Here is a 12,331-nt window from a genome sequence, read left to right as displayed (position 1 = left end):
ATGACAGAGTGCTGTCCAGAATGAAACCCAGACTCTTAGCATGGGGGAAGGGGGAAACTGGGGAGATGTCAATGAATATAGTGAAGTTGTTTATCTTGGAAAGGGTAGATGTGGTGCCAATGAGAAGAACCTCTGTTTTATGACCGTTCAGTTTAAAGAAGTTGTTGGAGAACCATGATCTGATTTCCTGAAGGCACTAGGAGAGGGAGGCAGGAGGGAGGATGTGGGTTTGGTGGACAGGCAGAGCTGAGAGTCATAGCAGTGAAATTGGATGTTGTGTTTACGGAAAATACGACCAAGAGGGAGACGGTAGATGATGACTACTGTCAATGTTTGTATCGAAGAATGATGTAATAGAGTTGCAGTAATCAGGGGGAGTTGGGTGGACAAAGTGTTTTGTTAACCAGAGACAGCAGTGTTTGTGAAGTACCATTACCAAACCTAATTAAGTCAGCATAGTAACTGGATTTAGCAGGGGATAGAGTTCTTATAAAAGAGAATGAGATTCTTATACATGTCCTTATGAATAATGAATCCAGTTTTTACGTAAAGACATTCCAGTTGGCGAGCTTTACCTTTCAGCTGGCGAAGTTCAGATGTAAACCAGGGTGCAGATTGGGTGAAGGAGGCCGTCCGAGTGTTTAAGGGAGCCAGGGTGTCGAGGAGATTGTGGAGGCCATTAGTGGCAAAGCAGTTCATCTGTAGAGGATGAGTATTGATGCAGGGGAGATTTGCAATAACGGTGTCCAGTGCAGTTAAATTAATGTCCATGATATTGAGCAGTGAGATAACATGGGACAGTTTAGGATATATCATGACCGGTAGCTGCATCGGTGTTACTGTCAGTCAAAGAGTGAGTGCTTTATCAGGCTTCACAGACTCAGCAGTGTGTGCTGATGCTCAAAAATGGAAACACATGGAAAAATCTATCAGAGAAGAACACCTAGTTGACGAGAGTACAATGCAATCTTGAGTTCTGGGAAGTGCAGGAAACCTACATGGCTGATAGAGACTGGAAACATGGTGAGGTTAGTGCTTTTCAACAGTCATATGAGGATAGAATAGTTCATAATTGTCTGTTTAACAAGTTTAAAAATATCGAGTTGATTTCAATATGACAGATGGGATGAAATCAAAATTTCTTCTCATTTCTGTTTCTGTTCATTACACCTTTTGCAAGTTTCCGATGCTAGTTATCCGCTCTGTCGGATTCTGCTTTCAACGCTGCGATGCACCGTTCCACCTTCACCTCGCCCACTCAGTGGCAGTGGCGAATAACATGAGCGGGAGCCCTGACAGTTTTCAGGGTGACGAATAGTCCAGCGTAGTACCAGAGCACACTCCAGGGCTCAGAGCCGTGCTTTATGAATACACCTGTCACCGTGTTTACTATGAATCTGCTGTAACACAGGATCAAGGGCACAGCAGTGATTGGAAAGGGGGAATAAAAAAGTACTGTTGCTGGTTCCTGCTATCATGTAATGTGACTTCAGGCAGATGTATGACTCTACCTTTGTTCATAGGTTGGTGGAAGGTAACGGGGACATAAATAGACCTGGGAGGGTGTGATTATAAGGCGTTATTCTTTTTATTATAAATATAGTTGCAACACGGAGCCAGATAATGGTTCTGGATGTGGAGACTGTTTCTCATTTTTATCCTTTGAAGGGTTACTTGTCCTTTGAGAAAATTTGGTGACCCTTGGGTTTATGCAATTGTTTCAAAACCCCTGAGATAAACTTGACACAGGTAGGACTGTGGCCTGAAATCCAGCTCAAGAAGACAAATACAGACAGACTCCATTTTTATCCGCCCTATTGCATAGATTTACTTACTTCATCCACTTTTAAAATGGGATAAAAACTTCATATCACTGATTGTCTGCGTAATTATATCTGATTGCAAATGTGTGTATATACATATATTTATATATTTATTTTATTTATTTATTTATTTTTATTTTTATTTTTTTCAAACTCAGTGTTTGACTGGTTCCATTTGTACTGTCTTTGAGGCTGATACAGACACACACTCACACACAGACCCACAGTTACACACACAATGCCCTCACACCGAGACAGTGTAATTTTAAGAATATTTATTGTGTTGCATTTGGCTTTCAAACCAAATTAACAGCAATTTGTTAAAAAGCAGCAGCAATAACCGACTCAACATAATTGTCGAGTGTACCCAGGTCAGCAGTTGAATTTCCATTATCTGCTCTAAGGCTCTGCGAAAGCGTGTGCATGTGTGCAAGCATTATGTGGTCTGTGTGGTCACTGCCTTCTCTGTGGGTGTCTGGCCTCAAGGAAAGGCAGGTGAGCCGGTGCTGCAGTACAATCCCCAGTCTATTTGATGAGGAGACCTCATGCAAAATTGATGTGAACCTCAAGGTCATGAGGAGTTCATTCGGAGCATGCTCAGATCAGCCCGTGCCCGCAGCACACCACGGCAAGCAGGACTATTCTCTTGGACTCTGTCGAAGTCGCTGTGATCAGCTCTCAGCCCGACGTGGTGTGTTACAGTTATGTTGAGACCTAAGGTTGCAGAACGGTCATGGAAAAAAGATATTCCTCTGTTTTGTTGAGCCAAAAAAGATCAATTTAGTAACCTGCATAATATTCTCGCACGTAGAAATCCCTATGTAATGAGTGGTGGTGTTTGGCACAGAGAAGAGCTGTTGCAGAAGGGACTGGAACTGATCTGTCTGTCCTGTTTTTCTGAATAAAGTCATGGAACAAGTTTTTCCTTTTTTCTTTTTTGTGCCAGTGGTGCGAAATTGTCCATTTCAAAGTGGCAAATTTCAAAATTGAACACGCTGTGTGGAGCGTGTTGTGTGCTGAGGTTTCCTCTTGTTCTCAAAATGAGAATATTCACATTATTTTCTTACCTGTCACCGTTGCATTGGGAGAAATTGTGCATGCAGGTTTGTTTCTTTGTGCGCCGCTGCTTAGCCATAGCCGCAATTCCCGTCCGAAATTTTCTTCGGAAAAAATGTTTACACCTTTCAAAGTGACCTGTTGACCTCTCTGAATCTTTGAATCACATCCACCTTTTGTCCATTCACGTGGAGAAAAATCAAAATAAGAGCTCTCTGATGAATGCTTCCCCGTGTTCTGCCATATCTGAGCCCGTCTCAGGTCTTCCTGCAGTAAGACTGGGAGGGCAGCAGTTATTGTGTTGACACTGCAGAGACATCATTACACTCAGCCAACCGTCTGCTCTAGGGGTGTGTGATCTACCCAGGCTGCCCACCTTCCTCTGCCATTAAGTTCAGTCAAGCTAGGGCAGCTCTAAACTCAGATTCTTCAGGCTTTTGATTTAACCTCCTCCCCGTTTGTACATGCAGTGGTTTTGCTTTGATACAAACAGAGGAAGATGGAGGAACAATGTAAAAAGATGATGTGTGCTTTCATATACACCTTCAAACATGACAGAGCTTGTCATGAGCTTTATTAAAATAATACTATTGTCACAGCAATGACACAATCAGTCAGATTAAGTGACACAAGCACAGATTGTTAGATGAATAATGCAGGCTATGAAATGAAAGACAGCTTTGTCTTTTGTAATCTGTCAGGCAGGAAACCAGGGCGAGCCCTGACTGGCTTCAGGACTGCATCATTCCAGCTGCCTATTAGTTTCCCTGTGAGGGAGAGAAAAGATGATATTGATCCCCCCCCCCCCCCCCACTTATCATTTGGATTGTCGTTTCATGGTCTTGTCGCTTAGGTAGCCTTTCATGCGACATTACAGTAAATAAGCTTTCCTTTTTCAGGTTCTTTTTGAAAAAGTGAGCGTTAATCTGTTAATATTCTCAGATAGAGTCCTACTCACATAGATATACCTCATTTTACATTTGAATGTGTCTGCGGCAGACTGACTGACAGACTGTAGATTTCAGAGTGCGAGATATGAAGTGTTTTCATCGTTCAGTGGGAACATTATTCAGTGCTTTGTCTCTGTTGGTAGCTGTGATTAATAGCTGTCACTTCCTGAACTCAGCTTGCATGGCAGACTATCTTGTGACCTTTCCTTGAGGCAAATGGTCTGTAGACAATGCAATATGAAAGTGTCAAAGCAATAATTCAGAAACATAAATGCATAAACATAAACTAATTAGAAATCACTCAGCGTGAGCATTACTCTGCCAAGGCTACACAATCCTTTGGATTTGTAATGTTATTAACACAAAATGTTAAGACATTTTCAATCTGTTCTGGAATTTTAATTCCCATCGCATTGCACATACAGTAGAGCTACAGTGATGGGGATTCATTTTTTCCAGTCAAGGGCCTACAGTGATTGATGAACAAATAGAAACCAGAGTCTACACCAGAGATCACTAATGTGCAGAGCATGGCGGTGAATGCATCCCCACGACTATAACCTGTAAATAATTGTGAATTATTAAATTTTGCCAAAGTGGTTCTATTACATCTGGTGGAGCTTTTCTGCTCACTCTGCTACTTAGCGACTGATTGTAGCTATGTTAATGAATTAGCTCTACAAGCACACTGAAAACATCTATGTGGAGACAATGGGGTCCAAAGAGGACAGAAAAAGAACTTGTTGGAGCCGATCAGTTGCTATGACATTCTGAGACTGTTTATTGTAAAACTGGAATGTTGGTTAATTGATGAAGTGATGAAACCTCTGTCTTTTATTGACCAGTGGACTCTATGGAAAACCAGTTGTGGACCAGTTGCAATTGTTCTTAGACAAAAATGTATGAAACTTCATGTGTCTGGTTTGGAAATAAAAAATGTATGTCTAATTCTAAGTAAATATATCTAATTGATCTTGCACATGGGTGCGTTCTGTATGCATGATGTTGTGTGCACCCACAACTGAGGAAAGTTAAATTGAACACCCTTGGTGTGCACCGTCACAGTGGTGCTGAGATGCTAATGTGCTCATAGGGACAATGTACAGGTTACTGTGTTCCACATCTCAGTCAATCTGAGAGACACGTAATTACAATTCCTTTCTAGATTAAGATTTTGTTCTCCTTTGATAATTTACAATTACAGTTACAGCACCATGGTGAAACACCCAAGATGACACCAAATAAAAGTTAGAATATGTTTCGTTCATTGATAATAATAATCCAGTGGTATGATAAAAAAATAAAGTAACACTGACAGCCTCTGTCTTGAATGCAAAATGACTTTTGCGACTTTTTTGCTTTGCACGCATTTTTATATTAGTGCTTCATACTTTTCTTTGTATTTGTAACTGTGGTATTACTATTTTTACTTGGGGAAAAGATTACATTATGTTTTTGCACCACAAATTTTCTTTATTTTCCTTGTCTTTGTTTTAATATTTTTGATTAATGTTTTAAAAAAACTTGCTTCTTTGTCCATGGTCTATATTTCTACCATGTTTAATTGAAATCTGTCAACATGTTTTGTTTTGTTTTTTTCAGATACCCTGCTTACAGTTCCGCCAAATGTTAATGACGTCTCTTATTATGCGTTTTTGTTTGCTTTGTTGTTGTTGTTGCCAGCTGTCATATTAAGACTGAGATGAAATAGAAATCCTTTTGCAAGTAGAAGAAAATCAATATTCACAACTGTACGTGTCCAAGTCTTGGAATTTCTTTTTTTCGAAAACAAAATAATTCGGTGAAGGAAGATTGATGGAAAAAAGGAGTAGTGGCTGTTCACGATGTCAAGAAATGCTTTATTTCCTCCGAAGTTGCTTCAGAGGCCCTCACCGAGCACTCAGATTTCTGTGTTAATAATACTGAACCCTACTCTTATTACTCATACTTTATCTTCTCAGTGTGATGCTAGTGGACTCATCAGATTGATCTCTGAAAAGCACTGCGAGTGTCTATCTCCAGGGGGACTCAGCTACTGATTGTGTTTGCGTTTTTCCAGATGGTCACTAAACGGAACACTCATTGATCTGGGGAATGACTACCGGCGTCACATGTCTGGGGGCAGCCTGATCATTAGCAACCTGGACAAGGACCAAGACACCGGCGTGTACCAGTGCACAGCCTTCAGCACATGGGGCTCTATCCTCAGCCGCAGAGCCAGCCTCCAATTTGCATGTAAGTGATCCTACAATTGCTAACACGATTGGGGCGCGACTCAGACACAGCTATGTGATTCTGCCATTCCTTTGTATCTGCTGTGTCTCAGCCTGACATGCATGTAATAGATGGCTATGCTCTGGCCCCGACTTTTTTTTAATTTTTTTATTATTTTTTTATGTTTTATTATTTATTATTCCAATTCCTCATTTAAATTTCCAGGGAATAGATTTTCAAGAGGGGAAATGGTAATCGAATGAAATGTCAGATTCAACAAACACAGTGGGTGAGGCAGCCACTGACTGCCTCACAACTCCATTGATTCTCATTAGTGGTTCAAACTCTGACAGAAGCTATGTTCAGTCCGAATTACCTCAATTTGGCTGAGTGATGTGCCAGCCCCTGTGATCCAGACTTTAAAGCAGATGAACACGAATAATGCTGAAGAAGTGTTTGTATGTTTGTAATCACCAGCCACCTCTTAATGTATAATATCTACAGGAGAACTGGAAGGAGATCAGACAGTGGCAGGCTGTCTACTGCTCTGCCAGCCTATTGCTCAAAAGACAAAAGGCGGATTGGAAAGTGATACTATAGAGTGGGCTGCTACCTACCAAACAGGCAATGTCGAGGCACCTCTCCTCCTCCTCCTCTTGATCAGGCTGGCTGACTATTGATCATGTCCTAAGGATAGAGAGCCTCTCACTTCCTTTCAGGAGATGGTTTGCCATTATCCCTATAGCTTGGTAATGAATCTCACTTTTGGCGACCGAATGAAGAGCAGAGCTGCTTGACATTTATTGCCTGGCCTAAAGCGCAGTGAGTGAGGTCTAGAAGATCAGCAAGGCTGATACTCACTTTTTGTCGGTGCAATGGGGCTACTGTCCTAAGACAGAAATGTTGTGCATTCTTTGGAGATTTTCTTTCCAACAGAATTCAGCTGCACCCACTGTAAGCTAACACGTCCTCTGTACCTGCTTATTTATACTGTTATCCAATTGGTCAACAAAGTACCAGCAACACAGTGCATAAATATGTGCGGATGTGCGTCAAGGGCTTTGGTGAATGTTCACATGAAACGCCAGTCTGTGGAAAGATTTTGCCCGGGCCATGTCTTCTTTCAGTGTTTTGGAAAATGTTGATTTACTTGGATTTTCGCACAGAACAGAAGAGTTCCCTCACAATGATGTGAAAGGTGGACTGGCAAGTGTCAACTGATGAGGAAGGCCTGACACAAAGGCTAAGGTTACCAGATAAGCACTCCATAAAGCTGCACCGGACGAAAAAACATCTCATAATTCATAAAACATCCAAGTATGAGGCAGCTACAACAGCTGAGGGCCAAATTTCACTGGCGCCAGCCAAGACCAGAAATCTGAGGCTGCAGTGGACACAGGCTGAGCTTACCTGGACGGATGAGGAATGGATAGATGTAGGCTCCTCTGATGGTTCTCACTTTCTGCTGAGGCAGCATATTTTGTGCTCAGAGTTTTGCGTCCACAGCATGAACCTGACCTGCCTTGTACTGTTACGCCATGATAAAGAAGTATGTCTCACAGCAAAACTCAAACTAGTCTCACGAACAAGGCAGTTAATTGGTCAGTTGCCTCCCCAGTCGCCCACATCTGAACCCAACAGAACATCTTCAGGATGGTCTAAAAGGAGATGGCAGAAACAATGCAATTGCCCATCATTGCAAAATATCCCAATGACCCAAGGTGTCATAAACAAAACAGACAATAGAGTTGTAATCATCACCATAGTGATGAAAAGGATTAATCCGGTGCGTAACCAAGACGTGCAAATCACTTAACATACGCATTAAAATTTCACTCTGTGACCCAGTGCACAATTCACATTTTGTCAAGGTTCACTTGCTCAAACACAACTATCATTGATTTAAAACTCATAATAGAAAGTGTGAAAGTGCAGCATTTTTTATAGTTTGAGGGGCCAGTAATATTTCTCTTCTATAATGGTGCCCTATGAGGACAATGCTTTATCTGCTGAGTGGCGACAATGACAAATTACATAGAGTTTAATGCAACTTTCATCAACATTTCCAACTGCCTGGTTCTCCACAGTACTTTTTCTGTGTACTGGGAGGTTTTTAACACACCCAATTTTCCTCCAAATGAAGTAATTTATAACTTCAGTCGAGGCTATTTTAACACTAGGTCAAAAGGCTATGTAGCTATGCTAAATGTCGGCAACCTGCTACGTAGTTGTCTTTGGCCTAAAGAGCATTTCACATTTTTCTCCTTTTTTTTTTTTTTTTTTTTTATTTTAAAACTTTTGAGCTCCGTTCAGTTCTATTTCAGCCCAATTTTCAGCTTCTGCATGCCACGGCTTTCAGTGTTAAAGGTCAGCTGAACCCGCTGTGCACTACCTGTCCAGCGTGAGACAATTGGCTGAAGTACCGATGAAGTCAGCCTTTAGCTGGTGAATATAGTTGAGTGTTTTGAAAGAGTATGTGGCTGTCTACAGCGAAGGAGAGATTAAATACTGGTCTTGAAAGCACAACTAAATGATATAACGGCTAGAGACGTAAAGCGCATGTTGCATGTCCGTGGGAGACATCAATGAGTTACTATTTTTCAATTGTTTAAGATCGCAAACTGTGCATCGATCCCTCGGGAGCAGGAAAAAGAAGCTCTAATCTAGGAATCTGTTGGACATGATGTATAACAGGAAATGGCTATGGCGGCACCACTGCTGAGAGCAATCATCTGCAAGTTCTAATAGTCACTCTGTGCAATCCATGGGCCGGCCATTCTTATATGATAGAGAATGATTCTGCTTACAAAGGAATCACTGCAGCTACAGTGAGTTTGGCCTCTAGCTCTCAGGATTGCAGTGTGTGGTCAGTTCACTCCAGTGAAGCCCATTATTCTTCTGCAGAGAGGCACAGAGTAGTGTCTCCCCTCCAGCACTGAGCCCCGCTTCATCCCTAACCTTCCCTATGCTGTTTTGTATGATCTGGGCAAAGGAGTCATCCTTTTCCTTTTCCTAATTAATAGTAGCTCTCTGATTCACTTCCCACTGTTTCAAGTATTGCGTTTATAATTATGAAATGTTGTTGTACGGGGCTTTTTCAATCAGCCGTGTATGTGGATCACACTCCTCAGAATCGTAAATGTCTTCGGGAGCTGGCCTCTGTATTTACTCAGGCAGCAGGCGAGATCAGAAGGACATCGCCTCTGTCTGTATTTTAAGTCAGCCATCTCCTCCTGTGGCCTCCTCTGTGTCCTGCCGTGACTTGGCTCTGTTTGATTCCACTGCGGTCATCAGAGAGCTGCTCATTAATCTTACCAACACTCTGCCCCACTTCTCTCCATAATCTTCCTCCTCCTAATTTCCCTTATCGGTCACACTGACTTTCTTTTGTTTGTGTTTGGAAGGCTTACTCTAGGCTGTTAGCCAGAGGGTGCAGACAGAGTGCGGAGCGGACTGCGGCAGCTTCCCTCCATCAGTCATGAAGCCAAGGATGGTTTATCATCCCAGGTTTAGGTTTTTTGTTTTGTTTTGTTTTTTTTTTTTTTTCCGACCAGCAACTGTTCGTTCATTTGCAGGGGATAGATTGTGCTGAGAGTATTGATGGGGAAGCTAATGCTTTTAAGTGCAAGATTACACCACATTTAATAATGATGTTACTTATTGCTGCTGGCATTGCAAACTGTCATTTGTCATGCACACTCCCCCGTGTTTGTTCAGTCTTCACACAGCCCCCCCTCTGCTCGTTTCATCTTATTTTCAGCCTAATCGTTTCCTTGTCTTAAATGTAGTGCTGTGGGGTAAACGTCACCAAGTCAGGTCCATGTATTTTATCAACGCCCAGCATGCCTTTGAATGTGTCAGAGGCTATCAGGAGGTGTCCCTGGGCAATCAATGATGCCCTATTAAAGTCCCAGTGCTCAAAATGTAACATCAAAAAACATGTCTCAGCGAATCCATGAAGGGAATTTGGGAATATGTGTGTCCCGTGCTTTCAAAAGATATCCCTTTCAAAGGAGTTGACACTTTGACTCTTTTTAGCTGTCTGATATTCCGTTCAGTGCTGTTGGTGATTTAACTTTTTTTGAGCTCAAGTTTAATTCTACTTTGAATTTTATTTGACTCATCAGATCTTGATAACTTCAAAAGCCAAACAGTGAGGAGTGCTGTCAACGTACGTGAGGGCCAAGGTGTAGTACTACTGTGTGGACCACCTGCACATTCTGGAGGTGAGTTTACTAAACGCCACTTTTCTGCTTCTGCCTGTCTTCTCCTGTTTATACACGACTCATAGGAATTACTCGTTCCACATGGCAACCTTTGATAAAGGATTACTTCCTTAACCCAAATTTAATCCATTTCTATAACCACTTATGAGCACATATGTTCCTAATAATCCTCCCCTTACGTTTTCTGTACAGAATACTACTAAGTCACACTTAGTAGTATATATAGTAGTAATCACACTTATTGTGTTTTCCACTTATTTTGAAAATTTTACTAATTTTACTAACATTTCATCAAATATTCCTTTTTTTTTTTTCGATGAGAGGATTGGAGTAATAAGCTTACTCTATAACTCTGTTTTGTCAGCAAATTGAGGTTAGTTCACAATATTACCCTGTATCTGAACAGGACCAATAACCGACTTCTGGTCAATTATCATATGCTGAAACAAAGTAATGATAATTATATTCAGTGTTGTAGACAAAAACTTTCAATTTCACAATTTCATGTGAAAAAATACAGCAAAATCAATTTCCATTTATTAAAAATGTGAAATAAGTTGAATATTTATCATCCTATACTGATATCAAATGTGAAAGGTGAAATATCACAGTGAGTCTCGCACATTAATATTAAAGGAGTAAAATATAGTATTTTAACAGTACTTTATATGTACAACACATAATGCAACATTAATGAAATTAGCTTATGTTATTACGTGAATCTTGAAGTCAATGAAATATTAATATTGGTGAAATATGTATTACACTTCCTGTTGTTAATTAGACGTTAAAGTATTGGGCTACAAAGACATAGTGTACCATTAATATAAAGCTGAATATAGTTGCACAGTAACACTAACACATGCTTTCTGTGCATGGATCTGGATGAGGATTGTTATATATGAAACATCTCCCTGGAACATGATAAGGGTTCGGGTTTGTTTTTTTTGTTTTTTTTCTGAAGTCACACTTTGTTGCTTCCATTCTGCAGCCACTCCATGTTTCGGTTTTACCGTTATTTACTGTTTAAATATATTGCTTTGTTACATATTCAGCTTTAGCACTGACTTTAGCGCTGACATGTTGACTCTTGTGACATCCCTGCTTTCAAATGGACAACTTGCAGAGAAATTCGAAAGCATACCCTTGTTGATTCCTGAGATGTGGCGATTGCAGAGCAAGAATTGCATTTTCGTGAGGTCAAGCAGTCTTGACCTTTGACCATCAAAATCTTTGTAAGTTAAAATTTTTCCCAAATATGAAAAAATTCCCTTGAGGTGTTACTGAGATAGCCCATTTACTTGAGTGGAACAGGCTTATAGATGGGCAGATGGATGGATGGAGAACCTGAAATGATAACGCTTCTGGTCTCGGTTGGCTTTGGTTGTCTCCAGCGCAGAGGCATAAGAAATGTTTTTAAAAATCCAAATAGCAGATAAAGATTCTGACTGCTCAGCTGAACCACCCAGCTGAAAACTGAGAACATGGACAATGGTTGCTGCCTAGCTTGTCTCCCTCTTGACACAGTAGCCTTCACATTGGAACAACCAATTTCCTTCATAAGAGAACAGTTTGCAGCACAGCGTATTGTACAGCTGGTCCATGGGATAATGGGTCAGAGTACTGTGTGTGAAATACAGTTTGACAGCTTTCCTCTCTAACATAGGCTTATACGCAGTTGGCTGCTGTAACCGTAGCACTATTGTGTTTTCTCACATTTTCTGAAGTGAATGAAAATAAAGCAGTGTGAGCCTGCTGTCCTTTACTTCCTTTCTCATCCTGTCGCGCCTTCAATGAATTTCCTTCTTTGTGTCTTTTCTGTCTTATCCTCACCCTTTTTCATTTTCACTCCTGAGTTCGAAAAATGTTGCTGTGCTACATGACCTTGAATTAATCAACTATATCTCTGACTTTAGGCAAGCACTCCTTCTGGTTTTCATTGAGTTTCCTTGACCCTGAATGCTGCAAATGCTTCCCCTCACTGCTGACAAAATACATTTAATACTACTTTTAACCATGTATTTACTTAAAGGCCCTTTTTTGGGCCATATAGGCCACTTTT

The 12,331-nt window shown here is 40.9% G+C and overlaps 1 protein-coding gene across 1 annotated transcript in view; it reads left to right on the top strand.

Moving 5' to 3' along the window:
• Positions 1-12,331, top strand: part of cntn3b (contactin 3b) — a 47,830-nt gene that overhangs the window by 14,221 nt on the left and 21,278 nt on the right. The window contains exons 4-5 of the mRNA XM_029501790.1: positions 5,889-6,064; positions 10,171-10,269. Of these exons, the coding sequence (XP_029357650.1) occupies positions 5,889-6,064; positions 10,171-10,269 (275 nt within the window). The remainder of the gene's footprint in view (positions 1-5,888; positions 6,065-10,170; positions 10,270-12,331) is intronic.

The sequence above is a fragment of the Echeneis naucrates genome, chromosome 5 (assembly GCF_900963305.1).
Source record: "Echeneis naucrates chromosome 5, fEcheNa1.1, whole genome shotgun sequence".
Lineage (NCBI taxonomy): Eukaryota > Metazoa > Chordata > Actinopteri > Carangiformes > Echeneidae > Echeneis > Echeneis naucrates.
The sequence above is the reverse complement of the archived record's forward strand: the minus strand, read 5'-3'. Positions and strand labels throughout refer to the sequence as shown.